This window comes from Carcharodon carcharias, chromosome 28 (genome assembly GCF_017639515.1).
Source record: "Carcharodon carcharias isolate sCarCar2 chromosome 28, sCarCar2.pri, whole genome shotgun sequence".
NCBI classification, from domain to species: Eukaryota; Metazoa; Chordata; class Chondrichthyes; order Lamniformes; family Lamnidae; genus Carcharodon; species Carcharodon carcharias.
The window spans coordinates 25,054,909-25,078,011 of record NC_054494.1 but is presented as its reverse complement, the minus strand read 5'-3'; the positions used below and the strand labels follow the sequence as shown (position 1 = coordinate 25,078,011).

The 23,103-nt window shown below is 43.3% G+C and overlaps 1 protein-coding gene across 1 annotated transcript in view; it reads right to left on the bottom strand.

Moving 5' to 3' along the window:
- Positions 1 to 20,169, bottom strand: part of LOC121270852 (elongation of very long chain fatty acids protein 6-like) — a 103,682-nt gene extending 83,513 nt beyond the window's left edge. Inside the window, exon 1 of the mRNA XM_041176391.1 lies at positions 19,986 to 20,169. Within this exon, the coding sequence (XP_041032325.1) occupies positions 19,986 to 20,074 (89 nt within the window). The 5' untranslated portion in view covers positions 20,075 to 20,169. The remainder of the gene's footprint in view (positions 1 to 19,985) is intronic.
- Between the last annotated feature and the right edge of the window lie 2,934 nt (positions 20,170 to 23,103).

Below are 23,103 nucleotides of genomic sequence, written 5' to 3'. Positions count from 1 at the left end.
GCGAGGCTGAGAGCTACATGGATAGCTTGTTCAAAGAGGTGGTCACACCGCTGGTTAGGAACATGGAGGCAGAAAGGGAATGGGTGACTGCCAGGTAGTCCAAGAGAACCAGGCAGGTAGTGCAGGAGTCCCCTGGGTCCCGCTCGCTAATCGGTTTTCCATTTTAGATACCGGTGAGGGCATTGGTTCCTCAGAGGAGTGCAGTCAGAGCCAAGTTTGTGGCACCACAAGCGGCTTGGCAGTATAGGAGAGGACGAAGGAAGAATAAGATAGGGGATTCGTTGGTTAGGGGAACAGGGAGACGTTTCAGCGGCCATAGATGAGACTCCAGGATGGTATGTTGCCTCCCTTGTGCCAGAGTCAAGGAAGGCACCGAGTGGCTGCAGGACATTCTTCTGGGGGAGGTGAACAGCCAGAGGTCATGGTCCACGTTGGTAACAATGACTTAGGTAGGAAAGGGGGTGTGGTCCTGCAGACAGAGCTAGGTAGAAAATTAGCAAGCAGGACTTCAAATGTAGTAATCTCCAGATTACTCCCAGTGCCACATGCATGTGAGTACAGGAATAGGAGGATAAGGCAGATGGATGCGTGGTCGGAAAGATGGTGCAGGAGGGAGGGCTTTAGATTCCTGGGGCACTGGGACTGGCTCTGGGGGAGGTGGCACCTGTACAAGCTGGGCTGGTTGCACCTGAACAGAGCCTTAACGGAGTTCCATGTGGAGAGTTTTGCTAATGCTGTTGGGGGGGGGGGGGGGGGGGGGGGGGGGGCTTTAAACTAACTCGGCAGAGGTGTGGGAACCAGAAGAGAATACTAGAGAGTAATACCAAGGTGCACAAAATACTGGGAGAGACAAAGAGCACTAGAATAGAGAATAGTAAATTAATAGGTGGAGTCGGAGTAAGGGAGAAAGTAGTGAAGTCTAAATCTGAGCTATACTGCACGTATGTGAATGCACAGAGTATAGTAAATAAGAATAGTGAGTTGCAGGTGCAGGTTGCCATGCAGAATTATGATGTTGTAGCGATAACAGAGACCTGGTTCAAGGAAGGGCAGGACTGCATATTAAATATCCCTGGGTACAAGGTGCTCAGGAAAAATAGGGCAAGAAGAAAAGGAGGAGGGGTGGCTGTATTGGTTGAGAGCATCGCAGTGCTGGAGAAAAAGGATGTCCCAGAGAGGTCAAGGACAGAATCAATTTGGCTAGAGCAAAGGAAAACAAAAAGGGTGTAATTACATTGCTTGGTGTAGTCTATAGGCCACCAACCAGTGGGAGGGATATAGAGGAACAAATCTGCAGGGGAATTACAGAGTAGTGCAAACATTATAGAGTAGTTATTATGGGGGACTTTAATTACCCAAATATAGATTGGGATAGTGGCAATGTAAAGGGCAAAGAGGAGCAAGAGTTCCTAGAGTATGTTCACGAAAACTTTCTACAACAGTATGTGTCCAGTCCAACAAGAAAAGGTGGCACTGCTAGACCTGGGTCTTGGAAACGAGATGGGCCAAGTAAATCAACTGTCACGAGGGAACATTTAGGAGAGAGTGATCATTGTATCATTAGGTTTAGGGTGGCAGTAGAAAAAGGACAATGGGCAATCCAGAGTAAAACTTAGTTAACTTGGGGAGAGCTGACTTCAATGGGGCAAGAACGGAACTGGGCCAGAGAGACCTGGAACCAAAGATTGGCTGGGAAAACCGTAGTTGAACCATGGGCTACCTTCAAAGAAGAAATGGGTCAGGTACAGTCAAGGTATATCCCCTCAAAAGAGAAAGGTAGGGCAAACAAATCCAGACCTCCCTGGATGAAAAAGGAGATAGAAATTAAGGTAAAGAAGAAAAAGTGTATTTATGACAGGCGTCAGATAAAAAATACAATTGAGAACCAAGCTGAATACAGAAGGTTCAGTGGAGAGGTGAAGAAAATAAGAGAAGTGAAAAAGGATTATGAGAAAAGCCTGGCAGCCGACATAAATGGAATCCCAAAGTTTTCTATAGGCACATAGATAGTAAAAAGGTGGTAAAAGGAGTATGGCCGATTAGGGACCAAAAAGGGGATTTACACATGGAGGCAGAGGGAATGACTGGGGTGTTAAATAAATACTTTGTATCTGTCTTTACCAAGGAAGCAGATGCTACCCAGACCATGGTAACAGGAGGAAACACTGTCACCAGAATGGTTCAAAGTTAATAAGGAGGACGTATTGGATAAACTGTCAGTTGACAAGACACCTGGACCAGTAAAGCTGCAACCAAGGATATTGAAGGAAGTGACGGTGGAAATTGTAGAGGCACTGGCCATAATCTTTCAGTCTTCCCTCAATTCAGGGGAGGTGCCAACGGACTGGGGAATTGCAAACGTAACACCCTTGTTCAAAAAAGGTTGTAAGGATAAGCCCAGCAATTACAAACCAGTCAGCTTAGCTTCGGTGGTGGGGAAGCTTCTAGAAACAATTATTTGGGATAGAATTAATAGTCAAGTGAAAAAATGTGGGTTGATTAGGAAGATCCAGCATGGATTTCTTAAGGGAAAATCATGTTTAACTAGCTTGCTGGAGATTTTTGAAGCGGTAACATAGAGGGTCGATAAGGGTAATGCTGTTGATGTGGTGTACGTGGACTTCTAAAAGGCATTTGATACAGTTCCGCATATCAGGCTAGAGAGAAAAGTTATAGCCCATGGAATAAAAGGGACAGTAGCAACGGGATTACAAAACTGGCTGAGTGATAGGAAACAGCAAGTAATGGTTAACGGCTATTTTTCGGGCTGGAGGAAGTTTGTAGTGGAGTCCCCCAGGGATCGGTATTGGAACCCTTGCTTTTTTTGATATATACTGATGATCTAGATATTGGTGTGCGGGGAACAATTTCAAAGTTTTTGGATGATACAAACTTGGAAGCATTGTAAACTGTGAGAACTTCAAAAAGGACATGGACGAGTTGATGGATTCAATAGAATTTCAATAGAAGAAGTGTGAGGTGATTCATTTTGGTAGGAAGAACATGGAGAGGCAATATAAAATAAAGGATACAGCTTGTGCAGGAGCAGAGGGACCTGGGTATATGTGCATAAGTCATTAAAGATGGCAGAACAGGTGGAGAGCGAGTTAATAAAGCATACAGGCATAGAGTACAAGAGCAGGGAGGTTATGCTGAACTCATAGGACACTAGTTAGACCTCAACTGGGAGTATTGTGTACAGTTCTGGATGCCATCCTTTAGGAAGGATGTGAACACATTGGAGAGAGTGCAGAAGAGGTATGCAAAAATGCTTCAGGGATGAGAAATTTGAAGATTGAAGAGGTTGGGACTGTTTTCCTTGGAGAGGGGAAGGCTAAGAAGAGATTTGATGGAGGTGTTCAAAATCATAAGGGGGCTGGACAGAGTTGATAGGGAGAAACTGTTGCCGCTCGTAAAAGGATCGAGAACAAGAGGGCACAGATTTAAAGTAATTTGCAAAAGAAGCAAATACGACGTGATTCAGGTCTGCAATGCGCTACCTGGAAGTGTAGTGGAGGCAGGTTCAATCAAGGCATTCAAGAGGGCATTAGGTGATTATTTAAATAGAAACCATGTGCACGGTTACAGAGAAGAAACAGAAAAATGGCACTGAGTCATAATGCTCACATGGAGAGCTAGTGCAGATAGGATGGGCCAAATGGCCTCCCTCTGCACCATAACAATTCTGTGATTCTGTGGTGAGCACAACTAAGGTTGGCACAACCAAAAACGTACATCAGCACAGCCTTAGTTGCATAGCCACCTATGGAAGCTTAAAGGCATCGCTTTTTTTAATCACAAACAGAATAGCATATCACATTGAATCAATGATGACTGCATCAGCAAAGTAATTTGCAAGCTACAGTTGTCTCTGCTTGAAGTAATCTCAGCTTCCATCAATGGACAATCAAAGAATACAATGATTACAACAAATTGGACTCGGGGTCCTTTAAAATTTTGCTTATTGCATGTCTGGAAAATACAGCCTTTTATTCAGGCAATCTCTCAAAAATAACTAACACTTTAGGGCCATTTTACAATTCAGCTCCAATAAATTAACCCAATAGGATTTATGTGGTTAATAAATATGAAAACAAGTTTGGCACTTTATCTGTTTTGGCATCAGCTCTTCTAACTGAACCATAAATAAAGAATCTGTTTACTCTCCCATTAATGATGATGAATGGTTGACTGAGGGACTCCACCTACAATCCTCTCCTTCAAATCAATTTTCTATAACTTGCAGGTTGTCCATGTTTGCCCAACAAAAGGAATGATTGCAGAAATCAGGTTCAACATTTGAAATCTTTCCATGTCTCTATCATAAGAGAACCTGTCAGATTAAGTAATATCATTTATAAAATTATTTGAGCACTGAAAATAAGCATATGGACAAACAACCCAGTGACTACTTGCAAAATGAGGTATTCTGGAGAATTAAAATCCAGCCTGTCAAAGAATACAGAGTGCTGGATTTTTCTCTTGGTGTTGGGAAGCACAAGTTTGGCCATTTTCCAACGTTGCGCTCCCGACTTCTTAAAGTGAGCCCATACACAAGTCATTTTGATTTTGAGAGTCGGTAGCAGGCTGGAGTGGGGACCGCACGTCCCGAATAAATGCGGATGCATCTGTGGGCCCAGAAGGCGTTGGGCACTGAAGCAGGTGCTTCCCTTCCCTGGCCTAATAAAAGGCCCAACAACAACAGTGTCATAATGCTTCTCTTGCCTAGCAATGACTCTGAAATGTGAACCCTCATAGGACAGTGGACAAGGAAGCTAAGCTTCAACTGCTAAGAACTGTCAGTACTCATGGAATTAATGGCTAAAACACTGATGTTCTGGTAAAGTTAGCCCAGAAACAACATTCCCTTAGTGAACTCAAAACCAACTGTTATACTCCTATCATGCCTCTAAACACCTCACCTCCAGTCACTCTCTAGCACCAGCTTTTTGATGCTCTCCCCTGCAATGTAACAAATTAACATACAACATCTCACAGCACAGCTATGCAAGTGGCCACAGCAGCCCAGTTCAGCTGCTTCACCCCACACTCAGACCTCAAAGCCCCTACCACTCTGAATGTAACCTCAGCACAGGAGGAAACACACTACCACCCCTTTGCTCACACCCAGCATTAACTCAAACCAATTGAGGTCATTCTCTGCGAATGGAGCAACCCATAGTGGTGATGAGCACGACCATGTCTCAGACTTTCAAGCACATGTGCTCCGCCCATGGGAGTGGCCAACTTCATGGAAAGCCACATGTAGCTGCAGTTGCAGTGCATGCAAAAGTAACAAGATCTTCTGCACAGAGTGCATGGCTCTGCACTGGTGTACCAGCAGAATTCAGGGACCTGAACAGGACAATTTTGCAGGTGGCCCAATGGTGGCTGGAAGGAATGCCAGCTTTGGCCTAGCAGCATAACCCTTCAAGCCAGCATGATGCCACACCAGGGTCAGGCTTCCCTGCACTGAGGGAATCTCACCATCCTTGGCTCCAGTCAAGGGAAACATCTGGGCCAGGCCCAAATGACGATGGCAGCCCTTGTAGATATGCAGGCAGTGCAGTTGCAGGAAGGGCCCCAACAGGTGCCAGCGCAACAAGACCAACCGCCATGGTCCTCAGAGCCACACAGCCAGAAACTTGAGCAGGCTGTCTCCACCCCTTCCAAGGCAACAAGCGGAGCACTGCATAGAGTGTCCAACTGCAGAGGACACCACATTGGTTAGATCACTAAATGGGCCACTGTGTTGTTTAGAACATTGATGTGCTTAAGAAAAGTTGCAGAATAATTTTTAAAGTGTAAAAGACACTTTGCTGTATATGAGGAGGCAGTGGGGTAATGGTAATATCATTGGACTAGTTATTCAGAGGGCCAGGCTAATGCTCTGGGGATTCGGGTTCAAATCCCACAACAGCAGCTGGTGGCATTTAAATTCAATAAATAAATCTGGGATATAAAGTTAACTTCAGTAATAGTGACCGTGAAATATCATTGATTGTCATAAAACCCACATGATTCACTAATGTTCTTTAAGGAAGAAAAGCTGCCATTCTTAAGTCTGGCCTATATTTGACTCCAAACCCACAGCAATGTGCTTGGCTCTTAATTGCCCTCTGAAATGGCCTAGCAAGCCCCTCAGTTCAAGGGCAATTCGGGAGGGGCAACAAATGCTGGCCTTCCCAGTAACACCCACGTCTCAAGATAGTTGTATCTATAAATTAGAAAAAAATTCTATTTACACAGAGGATATTATCTCACCGAAGCAATTGCCTTCAAGAAGGTGGTGGTGAGCTGCCTTCTTGAACTGATCCAGTCCATGTGGTGTAGGTACACCCATAGTGCTGTTAAGGAGTTGTTCCAGGGTTTTTGACCCAGCAGCAATGAAGGAACAGCGATATATTTCCAAGTCAGGATGGTGTGTAGCTTGGAGGGGAACTTAGAGGTGGTAGTCATGCATCTGATGCCCTTGTCTTTCTAGATGGTAGCAGTTGGGGATTTGGAAGGCGCTGTTGAAAGAACCTTGCTGAACTCCTGCAGTGCATCTTGTAGATGGTACACACTGCTGCTACTGTGCATCGGTGCTGGAGGGAGTGAATGTTTGTAGATGTGGTGCCAATCAAGTGGGCTACTTTGTCCTGGACAGCGTCAAGCTTCCAGTGTTGTGGGAGCTGCACTCATCCAGGCAAGTGGGAAGTATTCTATCACACTCCTGACTTTTGCCTTTTAGATAGTGGGCATGTTTTGGGGAGTCAGGAGGTGAGTTACTCGTCACAGGATTCCTAGCCTCTGACCTGCTCTTGTAGCCAAAGTATTTATATGGCTAGTCCAGTTCAATTTCTTGTCAATGCTAACTCCCAGGATGTTGATAGTGAGAGATTCAGTGATGGTAATGCCATTGAATGTCCAGGGGCGATGGTTAAATTGTCTCTTATGGGAGATGGTCATTGCCCGCCACGTGTGGCGTGAATGTTATTTGCCATTTGCCAACCCAATCCTGGATATTGTCCGGCTCCTGCTGCATTTGGACATTGGCTGCTTCAGCATCTGAGGGGTCGCAAATGGTGAACATTGTGAAATCATCAGCAAACATCCCCACTTCTGACCTTATGATGAAAGGAAGGTTATTGATGAAGCAGCTGAAGATGGCTGGGCCTAAGACACTACCCCAAGGAACTCCTGCAGTGATGTTCTGGAACTGAGATGATCAACCTCCAACAACCACAGCCATCTTCCTTTGTGTTAGGTATGACTCCAACAGAGGAGACATTTTCCCGATTCCCATTGACTCCACTTTTGCTAGGGCTCCCTGATGCCACACTCGGTCAAATGCTGTCTTGATGTCAAGGCCAATCACTCTCACCTCATCTCTGAAATTTAGCTCTTTTGTTCATGTTTGAACCAAGGCTCTAATGAGGTCAGGAGCTGAATGACTGACAGGACACAAACTGAGAGTCAGTGAGCAAGTTATTGCTAAGCAAGTGCCGCTTGATAGCACTTACTGACCCCTTCCATCACATTACTCGTGATGATTAAGAGTAGACAGATGGGGCAGTAATTAGCCAGGTTAGATTTGTCCTGCTTTTTGTGTACAGGACATACCTGGGCAATTTTCAACATTACCAGGTAGATGCCAGTCTTATAGCTATACTTGAACTGCTTGGCTAGGGGCACAGCAAGTTCTGGAGCACAAGTCTTCAGTACTATTGCTGGAATATTATCAGGGCCCATAGCCTTTGCAGTAACCAGTACCTTCAGCCGTTCCTTGGTATCACATGCAGTGAATCAAATTAGCTGAAGACTAGCATCTATGAGGCTGAGGACCTCCAGAGGAGGCGGAGATGGATCATCCGCTTGGCAATCTGGCTGAAGACTGTTGCAAATGCTTCAGGCTTACCTTTTGCACTGATGTGCTGGGGTCCCCCATTATTGAGGGTGGGGATACTTGTGGGGCTTCCTCCTCGTGAGTTGTTTAATTGTCCACCACCATTCATGACTGGATGTGGCAGGACTGCAGCGCTTAGATCTCATCTGTTGTGGGATCACTTAGCTCTGTTTATCCTTCCCCTCTTGAGAAGATGGGCCCTTCCTCACATGCTTCCTCACTGAGTGCCACATGTCTCCTCAGTTCCAGGTTATGCAGCATGCAGCAAGCTGCTATCATTCTGGAAACCCTGGCAGGTGATTATTGGACAGCATTTGAGCAGTGGAGGCATTTAATCTAATTTTGAGAAGGCCTATTGCCTGCTCAATGAGTGTCTTGGTATGGAGGCAGCTTTCATTGCATTGTGATGCTTCTTCCCAAGGATGCCTAAATGGTGTTAGCAGCCACCCCTTCAAAGGGTAGCCTTGTCACCCAGTGTCCATCTATGGAGATGTGGGGTGGAATAGAATGATGCAGCTTTGAAGCCCACACAATCAATGAGTCTTGGCAGCTCCTTGGGTAACAGACACAGATGTGCATGAATACTTGCAGTGGTCGCAAACCAACTGCACATTTAAGAAATAGTTCTGAGTGGTCTGGATTCTCTGTTGGTGCCCTGATGGTGCCAGTCAACGACACCCTGGACCTGGGGGAAGCTGGCTCTAGAGATGAAATCACTTGCCCTTAGAGTTTGAGAGTCTGCATCAGTCTGGTAACTTATGAAATCGCCAATCCTGGAGAAGAGAGTATCAATAGCTTGGATACAGCTGTAAGCAGCATATTGGGAGATTCCACACAAGTCTGCAGCTGAACCCTGTAAAGAGCCTGAAGCAAAGAACAGCCACAGTTCTTCAGCACAACATTCAACATATATCCCAGAGTGGATCTTGGCACCAAGTCATTGTAGTAGGGTACAGAGGTCAGTGACAATCACCCTTGAGGGATGAAGGCTTTTCCTGCACTGTCGCTCTGTCATCTCCAAGTAGGTGAACCTATTCCATTAGACCTGGTTCTCGGGGTATTTCCTTGTCCTTTTCAGTCTCCCAGTTGCCCAAAGATGTTTTACATCTTGCTGCTTGGGGACCCTGCATCTTGGTGCACAAGGTTGCTGTTTCTGGACTTCAATCAGCTGCAGGGGACCTGGAGCTGCACCAACCTCCACTGGCAGACTTGAAGTAGTGATGAAGAATGTTGCAGCACTACTGCCACATTGGTGGCAGTTTTATGGGAAGGCTGCCTCCTCTACCTCCTCCCCCTCACAATGGTGCAGATTCTAGGTGATTCCTGGCACTTGCAGAGTTGAAAAAGTAGTTTAAAAAAAAATCGTTACCAGGACAGAGTACTTTTCTACACTTCTGAAGGCACTCTTGTTTAATTCACAACCTGATGAACTTGGTTCCCTCAAGCTTCTGAAACAGTTCCTCCATGACAAAAAAATGCCAGTGGGGATGAAAATTGGATTTTCAGCAGTCTTTTATAATGGCAACCATGACGCCACTTTATCTAAGCGTTGGTCACAACCACTTCCCGCCCAGGGGGAAATGGCATTGTCAGGAAAGCCTCACATGCCTCCAACGTGAACCTCCCGAGACAGGTTCAGTCAGCATCGGGAAGGGAAAATCCAGCCCATTATCTCTCTATCGCTATTTCCCTCAACTCGTGTTCTCTGTCCCTCCAGAAAAACATTTTTTTGAAGTAACTTTATGCAACACAGGAGAAGGAAGCAGAAGGGCATTGTTCCTCTTAAGTGGGAAAGGTGACAAGATTTTTGGGCATTTTTATTTTGGAGAGGCAGCTCCAGGAACAGAATCAGGAGATCCTGGGGTCACATCCATACCTGCAAGCCCACAGACAGGCTATGACCTCAACTGCCAGTTCCAGTGAGAGAAATGGATGAGACACCTAGCCTCTCTGCTAGGTGCCCATCCATCAAATAGTGAGCAGGGAACATGAGCTGCCTTTCATCTCCATGGATTCCTCTCACAGCTCTCCGGAGGAGGGCAGCAGCTCCTCCACCCCTCTGCCAGTGACTATGGCATCTTCTGAGGCCATGACGAAAGAAGAATGTCCAGCCATGCTGCTGGTCATACCCTCCAGGCAACGCCTGCTCAGGCCCCGCTAGCCAGGGAGCAATGGCCAAGATCATCAGGGCCATCACGCGACAGCAGAGGCAGCAATCGGCCTCCAATGCTACTGCTGGCAGGGGGGGGTGGCACCAAGATGTAGCACTCACAAGTCTAAGTTTAAAGGCACTGTGAGCACAATATGGGGTATTTTTCATGGGTGACGTGTTCATTTCTTCAGTGCTATGTATTTTTTCATACGACTTTGACAACCATACCATGTTTTGTTCCTTGTTTGCAACTCTGGTAAAGATATAAAGCAAGATTTTGTTTCAATGCCCTGAATGGCCCTCATGTTTTCCATAGGTGCAAGCCTCATCAATGCCTCATGATAGGTGGCAGGGGCAGCAAACTTTATTACAGAGGTTGTGAAGCGACAGTGGGGTATGGCATTGCCTTCTCAAAGTTGTGTGTAATGGAAGAGATGCCCCTGCCCCCGAATGGAAGCCAAGCCTTGGCAACCTAGCTGAAGGAGTGTTGAATCAAGGCCGCTCCAGTGTCCCTCCCTCCCTGAAAGGTTCATCAAGTCTGCCTCCTCATCCTCAACCTCTATCCACCTAAGCTCATCAGACATAGGATCTTTGAGGTGTGTGGAGCTGCCTCGGTATCCTTATCCTCGAGTGGGTCCCCATATTGCCAGTGCCACATTGCGGTTTGCTGCGCTCTGCACAGTGATAAGTGACACACATTCTGGAGGGTATTGCAAGGAACTCCCGGAACAGTCCAGGCAGCAGAACCTCATCTGCAGAGGCCCTACTGTTCTCTCAACCACCGATTGCACCTCTCTTCCACCTGTGTCCTCGGGTGCAGGAGTAGTGTCATAAGCCACATTTTCAACCTATACCCTTTGTCACCCAGAAACCAACCATCCAACTAAGCTGGAGCCATGAGCAACCTTAGCACCTGGGAGTGTCGCAGGATGTATGCAAGGTATGCATAGTCTTGCAGAATCTGGGTCCTGTGGTGGCATACTATGTGCACGTTCATGAAGTGGTAACCCTTGCTATTCACAAAGGCACCCAGCTGACATACTGGTGCCTTGATGGCTACATGAGTGTAGTCTATGGCACCCTGGATGCAGGGAAACCCAGCATTAGCTGCAAAGCCTCTGGCTGGCTCAGTTCATCCGGTAATGAATGAATGCCAATTAAGGCCCGCCCAGCATGACATCCACCAGGAAGCACTATTCCTGTACAGGCGGGGGATTCCCTGAGCTGGGAGTGCATGCAAAAGAGCGCGCAGATCTCCCTGAGGCAAAGTACTGCCTGAGGGTGATCGGCTCAGGTTGGAAACATTAAAGATGAGAAAAAAGTTGCGCTGCCATATCCCAACTCATGTGACAGTGTCACATGAGGGGACATGTCCATAACTTTTATTTAAAATATTCTGAAATTTTAAAATCCCTCATGAAACCTCATCCCACCCACCAGGGCTCCCGGCCTGCTCTCCAACCTTAAGGTTGCTTGGGCAGGTCCATTAATGATTTCAATTACTTTTTTAATGACCTTAATAGGCCGTTGACAGGTGGGAGGGCGCGCAGCCGAGTCAGCTGCGCACCCACCGGCCTGACAATGTAAATGACACGGAGTGAAGTTGGGACGCCCACCCGATGTCACTCATTTTCACATCAGCGAACAGGCTCCGCCCCCCCAAATTGTCAACCAGAAGATGCAGCCCCATCTGAACAGAGCATCAGCTACAGGTTTGACACAGCTATGGACAGCTGACTGGGACACTCCACACAGATCCGCTACTGACCCGGGTACATAAGAATTGAGGGCTACTATGACCTTCGCAATCACTGGCAGGGGATGCCCACTCACATAGTTGGAGGCGATCTCTGGCCCAATCATCTGGCATTATGGTTTCATGGTGTCCCTAGAGCCTCCTGCAGCACCAGACCTCCGACATGTTGTGGTAGCTGGATCACTGCCTGTACACACTGGTAGCAGGATAGCGGCATCTTCTATGGTCCAGTCTGCCTTGCTGTGCCTGCACCTCTCCTCCCTCAGATCTCTCCCTGTGACACTGCCTGCAGACAGCTAGCCCCCTCTCCCTTCTGCCTCCTCAGAGGAGGTGCTCCCAGTGGAGTACACAATCCTCAACTGCTGAGATGCAGATGCCACTGCCCCATGTACTGAAGGCTGCACAGAAATGCTCCAAAAGAGTTGACAAGACGAAAGAGTCCTCAGAACAAGGCTAACAAAGCAAATGGTTCAGAAGAAACCAGAGGAAAAAGGTCTGAAATCTCAACAATAAAGCAACAGCAAACCCTCACCTGAACTCCTAACAACTCACACTGCCAATGCTCCTGCCCCCTTTTATCCCACCCTTGGATGAGAAAAGTGAAAAAACAGGATGGCCACCTCCCATGTTGCCCATGTGCCAACCAAAAAACCCCCAAGGGCAACATAAAATTCCAGTCAATTGCACTTCTAATTGCCTTAAGTGTTTTATTAGTTGTCGGCGGGTGCACTGCTGACTCCCACATGCGCCTGCCGACCATAATATCATGCAATAATATCAGGACACGCTGATGTCATCACACACAATTTAATGTTCCTCTGGGTTGGCTGTGCACCCTAAACTAACATTCTGACCTCAAGCATTTTCAGATTTGGCTTACTGCCATGTTTCAGGAGCATATCAACTTCAGTATTCCGAAGGGACTATTCCACCCCGTGATGCCCTGGTTCACATCTCAATCAACACCCTTCCCTTTCCCAGAGCATCTTTCTATCCAAACATTGAAGATGCAACACCTGCTTTTTTCCCTCTTCCCTTCCCATCATTCCTGCTCCCAAACACTCCTTTTAGACCTTGCAGCAGTTTGATAGAACGGAGTGGCTTTTTAGGCAAAACACTGACACGGACACTGGTGAACCAGATGGGTTTTTACAACAATCAATGATAGTTTTATGGTCACCATTATTGAGACTAGCTTTATATTCCAGATTTATTAACTGAATTTAAATTCCACCAGCTGTGGTGAGATTTGAGCCCATATGCCAGAGAATTAGCCTGGGCATCTGGATTACTAGTCCAGTGACATTGCCACTGCGACACTGCCTTCCATGTGCAATCAGCATGAACAGATGGAGAATTGTGCCCACTCCCACACTGAAAGATCAGGCCAAACGAATTTCTAACCCTGTATCTATGTGATTCAAGGAACTCTAGCTTTGGATATAATTTCTTCCTCTAGTGGGAATGTGCCTGTATCTGAGTCATTTCCTCTTCAAAGAACTCACATTGTGCAACTGTTGGAAAATATGCTGGAAAATATTAGGATTAGGCCAGTGGCTCATTTTTCAATCAGCACAGACAGGATAGGCAAAGTAGCCTCCTTCTGTGCCATAAATTTTCCTACATTTTCTAAATATCTATAAAGGAGGAATGTGCAGGGATGTGGGAGGGGGCAGGAGAGTGATATGTGAATTGCTCCTGAGGCAGCACAGACACGGTGAGCCAAATGTCCTCTTTCTGTGCTGTACTGATCCTATGATTCTTCCAGATGACACAGCCATTTACTTGTACTTCTCATCAATTTGGTATTCTTTATTCAATGCTCATGATGCCTTCTCCTCTACACTGGGGAGACCAAATCCAGAATGGGAAACAACTTTGCAGAATGCTTCCATCCAGCCTTAGAGTATCCACTCTGACCTCTCTATCCTCGGTCTCCTATACTGTACCAATGAAGCTCACTATAAGCTCGAGGAACAGTAGCTCATTTCTCGATTAGGCAGTTTACAGCCTTCCAGCCTAAAATACTGAGCTCAACAATTTCATATCATAATCCTTCACCTATTATTTTTTCAGACAACAGTTATTGGTAATGATTCTGCTATTCCCATTTACACCTCCTTCAGAGCCATCTTATTTCTCTATTAATTCTATCACTACCTCCTTTCGCCTTGTATCATCATCTGTTTTGTCCACTATATCACAGACCTTTCCTTTCATTCTTCTCCCTGTCCCAAAGCCTTTCTCTGTCTCTGTGCTTGCATAAGACCTAATCTGGCTCCACTTTTTTCACTAGGTCATGGGTGTGAAAGGTTAACTCCGTTTCCCTCTCCACAAATGCTGCCTGACCTGCTGAGAATTGTCAGCATTTTCTGTTTTTTATTTTAATTATTGAGGTAATTCACTGCCTTGAATATGAAGACTTTCTTACAGGTGATAATGAGAATCTGTGTTTGAATTTATTGGCACAATAAATTTATTTGAACAGGATTTTATTTCAAAGTCTGATCTGCAGCAATAGGCCTGTTGATGGGAATGGTTCTGAAAGATAAAATTGCATCAATGCCTTATGATGAATTTATTTTGATTATGGCGCATTGGTAAATGTGCAACATACACTACATTTACCACATTTCACCACCCAGCGTTTCTTTGCTTTGCCACAAAAATATTTTGATCATGTAATGCTGTTTCTATACTCCAGTTAAACAGAATCTAATTAGAAGATATATGTGTAATGCTGATTACATATTAGATTTAACTTAATGAAAAAATGATGCAAAATAACATTGATAAAACATTTCAATTCCCCTCGCTACTAATTCTTTTATTTGGTATGTGGGGATACAACACTTCCTTACTACAACAAGCCATTTTGTGCTCATTATTTTTCTTCACATTTCAAAGATCTATTCTGTCATTTTCTCTCTTGAACTATCAGCTAATTAACAACTAAACTAATATGAACAAATCACATTCCCATGCAAATTGATCTAGAACTGGAAATAAACATTAAACTTACAGATGGAGTTATCCATAAACAGAAATTAAATTACAGCTTAATGTTGTATTAATAATTTATTGAAAACTTTGAAACAAAATATTTTCTATTTTAAAGCAACTATGGACACAAAAAACAATTCATCATGGGGTGTAGAAAATAATCTATATATTAATGCTACTAGTGTGTGGCATAAACATGGAGCTGTTGGGCCAAATGGCCCGCTTCTGTGTTGTAAATATTGCTTAATATATAAAAGTAATTGTTTCAGCTTAAAGTTCCTTATTACAGTGTAACAGTCAAAGAATAATGAATGAGATACTGCATATTAACACCGCCCTAATAATTCAATTCAATGAGATACATTGCTACTTTACTTGCTCACAAAGATCGTTATGTTCAAATAGAATTTGAGAAAGCATAATTACTGCTTTTCACTTTTTAAAAAATGCCCAGGTAGGATTGGTTACTTCCTGTAATGAAGCTATTGGTAGTACAAAGCTTAGTAGTACAGAGCTGGAATAGTGCTGAAAAGACCGACATATTGCCAAAAAGCTTTTTGTCGGGACAAACGCAAGAATGACAAATTTCAAATGATCACAACAATTTATACTACAGGAGAAAAGGGTGGTGATTGGCCGGTGAGTTGACTCTGATTGACCAAGGCATTGCCACCGAGAAAGCAAAAGGAATGGCTCCCCAAGCTCCCGGGTTAATTCAAAAATATACCATTGCATAACCAATGCATAGTAGCAGCGTGAAATGGCTTGCTTAACCTGTTTTGAGATACTTTGCCTTTCCAGGGTATTTTCGATTAACTGGATGCTGCCATAAATAAAAGATGTTCTGCCTACCATACAATTGAGCAATGTTGTGTTCGAATTTCAGTGCCAGTGTGAAGCCAGATATGTGGGCCGTATGTCCCAATGATCAGCTGATTCAAATAGCATGTTCCTTCAGCTGTTTGCATTGCACAGAGTAGAGACTGTACTCAACCAGTCCATGCTTGCAAAACCCAAAACAAAACGTCTATTGTTAGATGTGATTCCTTGATTGGGCAGCATTTGCTGAACAATCCTGAGTGCGCTAATAGCTACACTACCAATTTAAGATAGTCAGTTGAGCTTGTAACGTGGCAATAGTTTACACTTGCTAGAAACAACATACATTCATATGCAAAGACTCGCTCTCTGCGAACAAAAGGAATATGTTCAAGCCTTGTGTCTTTGTTTAAAATTGTCCAGGAGCTTATGGAGCCTATCATCCTCCGTTGTTTTCTCCATGTCAATACTTCAGCCAGAGTTGACTTTCTAATCAATCACCACCGTATTCTCCTGTGATGTTTTGAAATTTGGCATTCTTCCATTTGTCCTGATAAGCGCAAGACAAAAAGCTTTTGGCAACATGTCTCTTGTTTCAGAAAACGATCACCTTCTGCAACAAATATTTTTAGTTTTCATTTTGACAGTTCTGAAGTTTATCCTTCAGATTGAAATTGAAAGTAACTTTATTTACAAAAACTTGATTTTTAGTTTATCTCCAATGGCTGACTGAATTCATCCAGTGAGCTATGCAGAATAGGATGCTCACAAATTTGATCCCCAGTCTATGATGAGATAGTGGATCTCTGCTCTGGTTAGAAAATTGACAGAGAAAACTAAAGTACTGAAACTCCTCCCACCCCGATCCTGTGACTCACCTCCAATTCCCCCCCACCCTCCAACACCCCTACCACCCTGCTACTCTACTCAGCTGGCATCATACCCATCCTGCCACCCTAATTACCCTACCCACTTATCTCACTCACGCTCATTCACTAACACACTGAAAAGCAATTTAAATGCCCCAAAGCTTTTCAGCATGTTAATGAATGAAGACTTGCTACAGCTAGTGCTGTGCAAAGAAGGCATGGCTTGGCTTCCCCTGATGATCCTGCAATAAGGATGGACTCCAAGAACCAGTACACTCCGCATTTCAGAAGAGGCCTGATTTGGAACTCCAGGCCAGAAATGCAGTTCCGGCAATGGGTAACAAAATAAGAGCAGAGTGGCAATCCAACAGGGACTGCCACTCCTCAGGAGAATATGCTCATGATTTATTAAAACATTTGCACAGGTTGAAAGATACTGCGACTGAAATTATGATTATTTTACCTCTAGGGTAATACTATTAAATCGAATCATATGGTGTGCCAGACAAAGCAGCATTTCAATTCAACAACCAAGTTACAGATAAAGCACTACACACAGCTCAAATCTGATTTTCAAGATTTCCTTTGCAAGAGATAATTTCATAGCACTTGCACCAGATTAATGTTTTTTTTCATTTCAATGTTCTCATTCCCATTTATTTGTGTTTAATATGCAGTTGGCATTGCACTGCCACTCAAAACCAATCTATTTATTTGCTTTATGTTGCTGGCAGGAAGGTAGAAAAGTTAAAAGGTTAGACTGTAGATTTTGGCTATTAAATTCACAAGGAATAACATAACTGGTTCCCAGGTTTAGGTGTAATACAACAGTAACATAAATTGACGAAGAGACCTTGGGACAGTTAAAATTACATATAAAACCATCCTCTAAGACAAAGATAGTTTGCAGTCATACATGCATTTTTAAACCAAAATGCAGCACTATCACACATCAAAAAAAATGTTAAAGAAAACTACTTATAATTATTGGTTGGAATGCTTACTTGTTCAGTGTGAAGACCTTAAAGCTTCTGCAAATGTATCTAAAGATAGAAATTACTATACAATAGCAATAATGCATCTTATAAAGGCATAGGCGGCTATTCGGACCATCAAGTCCATGCCAGTTCTCTGTAGGCAATCCAATCAGTCACATTCCCCCACTCTTTTTCTACAACCCTGCAGGTTTATTTCCTCGAATTACAATGCTAAAGGAACTGTTCGCTATAATTCTCATTCCTAATAATAGTCAAATCTTTTTAGGATGCAAATAAATGAGCTCCTATCTGCTGATCCAATCTGCCCAACATCAGCTCAGCCAGCAACGGATGAGACTGAATTGTCACTGTATCCGGTCTTCCCCGAAAATGTGATTAGCTTGTAGCTGAAAACATGCAAAAAGTGGAAACACTCAGCAGGTTTGTGGAAAAGCAGAAAGCAGATAATAATTGAGGTGCTGAGGTAGGGTTTTAAGAACTGAAACATCATCTGACTTCTGTTTCCTGATGTTGCCTGATCTGCTGAGTAATTCCAGCTTTTTTTTTAAAAAAAAGTTCTGAGATTTACATTTTACTTTGTGTGAGTCTGTGCTGGGTTGCCTCCCAAAGTTCAGAAGCCTCAAAAATTGCAGCAGTAAAGGAGGGAAAGGAAGAGCAATTGACACATATTCCTGTGGCGCTGTAAAATCCAAAAGACTGTTTGTTGTATTCAGTGAATAGAAGACATCTCTTCCCCAGGGCCGCAGAATTATTAGTCCAACTAAAACTTTCTTTCACAGGTATTTTGTGACAGAACTGCAATATTGATGATTCTGTCATTAATAATGCTCAAGTGCACAGTTCCTCTAGTTGCTAATGCTTCAATCTATACAGTACACAGTAGAAATATGCAATGGCTTGAACTTCTGTAAATGAATTTCATTTATAATTATAATCCTACAACTGATCCCATCAGTATCAAAAAATGCCATGATACAATGTAATTTACAGTGCTTTCCCTTTAATGTTAGGGGAGCCCAGTTCCACAATGTCAACTGAATTTTGCAGAACTAGAGTAGTCTTCTGCCAATAATATATTAAATTATAAGTATTGCTATTGATGTTTGAGACAAATAAAAACATTTCCAAAAAGTGTATAAACCGAGGTTGCCATGACATTCTTTGTAAAAAATTCCACTTGTACATTTGCACTGCATTAACCCACTTATGATTTCTTCACTTGTGGATTACAAAATCAGGGTCACTTATGGATTATCTACATCCCACAGTAACCTCGAGGTAGTCGCTTCATCACGCCTGAGATATTATCTTGTCCAGAAATAGATTTAATGACTAGACATAATGACTAGCCAGGAAAACAGTAATGTTACTTATCTGCAGACAAACAACACTGTTTCTGATATGATGGATGAGTGCAGGATGAAATATGTACTATAGTTAAACTAATGTCATACTCACATGGTTTGGTTGCTAAGTAAAGCGATTTATATCAACATTCACCTTTGCTGCAAAGTAGTTGGACACAGGACAAAAGACTGTCCATGCAGTTACCATTCCAAACACGTTCATCTAATAACAGGTCATATAATCTCTTCATAATTGGGGACTACTAATGCAGCATCAATACACACATTTACTTACATTCATAAGGTAAACATTAAGTACACATGCTGCAAATTATCACAGTAAGTATCAGGTTAGATAATTATGGGCCCACTTAACCATATATATTACTTTATAAAAGCAAAATACTGCAGATGCTGGAAACCTGAAATAGAAAAAAAAAACAAATGCTGAAAACAATCAGGTCAGACAGCCTCTTTACAGGGAGAAACTTATAAAGGTTTCAGGTTGACAAAGGGTCACTGACCTGAAACATTAACTTTGTTTCTCTCTCCAGAGATGCTGCCTGATCTAAATATTTCCAGCATTTTCTCTTTTTAATTCTGCACATTACTTCAGTCCATCTAGGCAAAGTGAAAGTTAGCAATCGATGCTCTTCTGTACCACATAGAATACTTCAATCCAGCTCTGTGGCTCCCGAATAACACCAGTTGAGCAATTAGTATCACCATATGGACTGCCTGTTGCTGTAATGAATGCTTTTACTGAGTCTAATGTCTGCATTATATTGAGTGTACCCACCCATTTTCAATCTCTTCACCTGAGCCCCTGTTACACTGAGGCACACAGTTACACCCTGATTACCCCACACTGTCAAATAAAATTAGGTCACAGACCTAAGCTTTATTTGTAAGGGAGGCTTTTAGGATGCAAAATATAACACACAAATAGCTCCATGGGTCTTCCATCAGCTGCTCCTACTCTTCGGGGGCAGATGGATCCCATCTTTCCATGAATATTGATCAAGCCAAACCCATCTGAGACCTATTTGATAAAACGTTAGTAAGTGTACGCATATCTTAAATGAGATTTAAAAAGATAATAATAATAAAGCGCCATAGGCTTTATACACCTGCAATGCCTGGCTTTCACTCACCAGTTCTCCTGCATCCATTCTATGGCTCCCCTCTCATCGAACTGTTTCTCAAAGTCATACTCCTGTAGAGAAATCACTGACATGTTCATCCTCCTCCTCGCTGCTTGGTTTCCTTGCCCCCAATTTCTACAGAAAACCGTTTGATTTTTTTCCCCCTAAAAATTGAGAGAGAGAGAGAGAGAGAGAAAAAGAGAGATAGAAATGGGGTGGGGGGTGGGGGGGGGGGGGGTAGGGGGTTGGGGGGGAAAAAGAGGGATGGAAGCGGTTGAGTGTGTTGTGGTGCTGAGGCGGCACGATGACTTTGAGCGACGCCGATTAAAGGACAACAGGGGCCAGAGCTGAGGTAGTCCCTGCTGGACTGCGCTGCGTCGCCGCTCCGTCTCCCCGCGCGCGCGCACACACAGCCCCGGCTCGTGCCGCCTGTCAGCCCACCCGCCCGCGCGCGAGCGCCGCATGGAACCACGCCCAGATCGCACCTACCACTGAGAGAAAGAGGGGGGGGGTGGAAGGGGGGGGGGGAGAGAGAGAAATCCTCTCAGCTCACCTTCCCTCCCTAAACTCCAACTCCCTCGACCTCTTATGCTTATTTCCCACTCGTCGTTAGCTTTTTGTTCCTTTTCCATCCTTTTCTCGCTCTCCTTCCTCCCTCCCCTCACCAATTCCACCTTTTGGAAGATGGCGCAAGCTTGATTGACAGTTCCACCCCTGGGCGCGCGTGCGCATTTGTCCCAGTTTGTTCCCGTCACGAGCTGTTGCTGATGGGGTGCTAGTGAGGTGGTGTTGCTGTTTGATGCAATCTTCTTAAAAAAAACACAAAAACACGATGAATGCGAGTTAAGCTGCCTGGTTTTGGTTATAGCTTTGCTGCAATTTTGCAAAAGTAGCTACCTGTTGCAGGGACGGAAAGCAAATTATATTATTTCGTTTCTCACTGTCACACTGATAAATACTGTACCCTAAGTATCGCTCATTAATACTCCTAAAGCTCATGGTGCTTATTTCTTTAACCTATATTGCCAATGGTAAGGTTTCAGAATCAATTGAGTGTGCTACCATGTTAATGAATGGGACAGCTTAGTTTAGCTTCAGTACAGCAATAGAGTATCTCAAATAAGGGGCTTGACAGACCCGATACAACTTTGTGCCTTTATGTGCAGGTGTTTGTTTTAAATTTCTGCTTAGTGAATATTTTTAAAATGAACAAATGCAATCATTTTTACTGCAGATACTATTAATTGCTATTGTTTTAAAATCATGATCTTTTAATAAGGACGTAGTCAGCAAATTGAAATTTAAATGCGCTAATTCGAAATTGGGCCATTCTATTCTCTGCGCACCCAGTGTATTTTCTATACTTAAGGGATATATACCCATCCCATACGTGTTTTTGTATTTTATATTAAATTTTATATTAAAACAAGTTATTACTACATTTTGCTCAACAGCTGACTTTCTAATGAGGAACCTCACATAAATTTACATGGATTTTTTTTATATGAAAAATCTACATCACTTGGAAAGGTTCCTCACTACCTTCAATTAGACTTTCAGTTATAAGGATGGAGGACATTCTTGACAAATGTCTGAAAATGGGCACCAAAATTAAACTGTATTAGCACAGGGCATGATATAACACAATATAGTCAAACAATTAACATTAAATCAAAGACTGAGTTTATTGTACATTTGAAAATAATAAAGTATGAAGAAACTAAAGACTCTAAATACTTGAACAATGTTAACATGAACGATAGCATAGTGGCAATGTTATTGTAATCTCAAGGCCTGAACTAATAATCCAGAGGCATGAGGTAACATTCCATCATAGAAGACAGGGAAGTTAAATTCAATTAATTAAATAAATCTGGGATAAAAAGCTAGTATCGGTAATGGGGGCCATGTAACAACCAAACAGTCACAAAAAATTGTTTGGTTTACTAAAGTTCTTTATGGAAGGAAATCTACCATTCTTACCTGGTCTGGCCTATATATGACTCCAGACCCACAAAAATGGATTAATTCTTAACTGTCCTTTGAAATGGCCTAATCTGCCAATCAATCATCAAGAAAGTGGCTCTCCACCACCTTTAAGGACAACTAAGGATGGGCAATAAATGCTGGCTTTGCCGGTGATGCCCATATCCTGTGGATGAATAATAAAGTACTAAAAGAATGCACACACATTTACTCCTGTCTGTTATTACTGTCCCTTCCTCTCATTCCCTTAGAACTGTTTATTTTTTTCAACTGATCACATCCTTTGCTACTTTTATGTTGTCTGGGACCCAGTGGCTCTTTCCAGCTTTAGCAAATTCAAGAAATGTATTTTAGGATTGCCACAGGCTACCAGGACTTGTGTGCCTGGAAGCAATTGTGCTAGCATGGCAAATAACTTAATATGAAAACAGCTATCCTTATTCAGCATCTCTCACATAATAATTGAACATGCAAATATGCCGATGTAAATAGTCACAAAGAACTGCATGCACCTTGGAAATGTTAGTTATTTATCCCTGCATATTATAGACTGGAAATAGAGCCATGTTTTCTGAGCAAAACCAGGTGGGGGGCAGGTTAGACTGGCCTTTTTCTGCCCATCATTTTCAAATCTTGATGCAATATTTATTGCTCTAATCTGATTTAACAATTAGGTTATCCGTAGAGTCCACATGGTAACAAACTACATGATTTGAGATGATCCAGATATACAGCATGTCACTTTGAATGGGCTAATTTGTATGTGATTAATCTATCCATTTTTGGTGGTTATTGGATAAATTTAAAGAGCCAACTGCAAGCATATTTAAATTTTCCAAGGGTTATTGTATGTCCAATACTGCCCAGGTTTCCAAACTAGAGATACACAGGAGGTACAAGTGATCTGTGGGGTGAACAGATTAATGTCAGTCTTGATCTCAGAATGAGGTGAGCACCACGCTTTGAGAATTTTTATATATGTTGACTGACAAGTGCATTATTTCTGTTGGTGTACACTAAAATAAAGTTTTGTAGAATGATACCAGTCTTCTCCTTCGGCTAGTTGACACTTTCCTTCAGAAATAAGGACACAGCATCCCCAGAAATTTGTCAATATTTGCACTGATCCTCAAAATAGCTA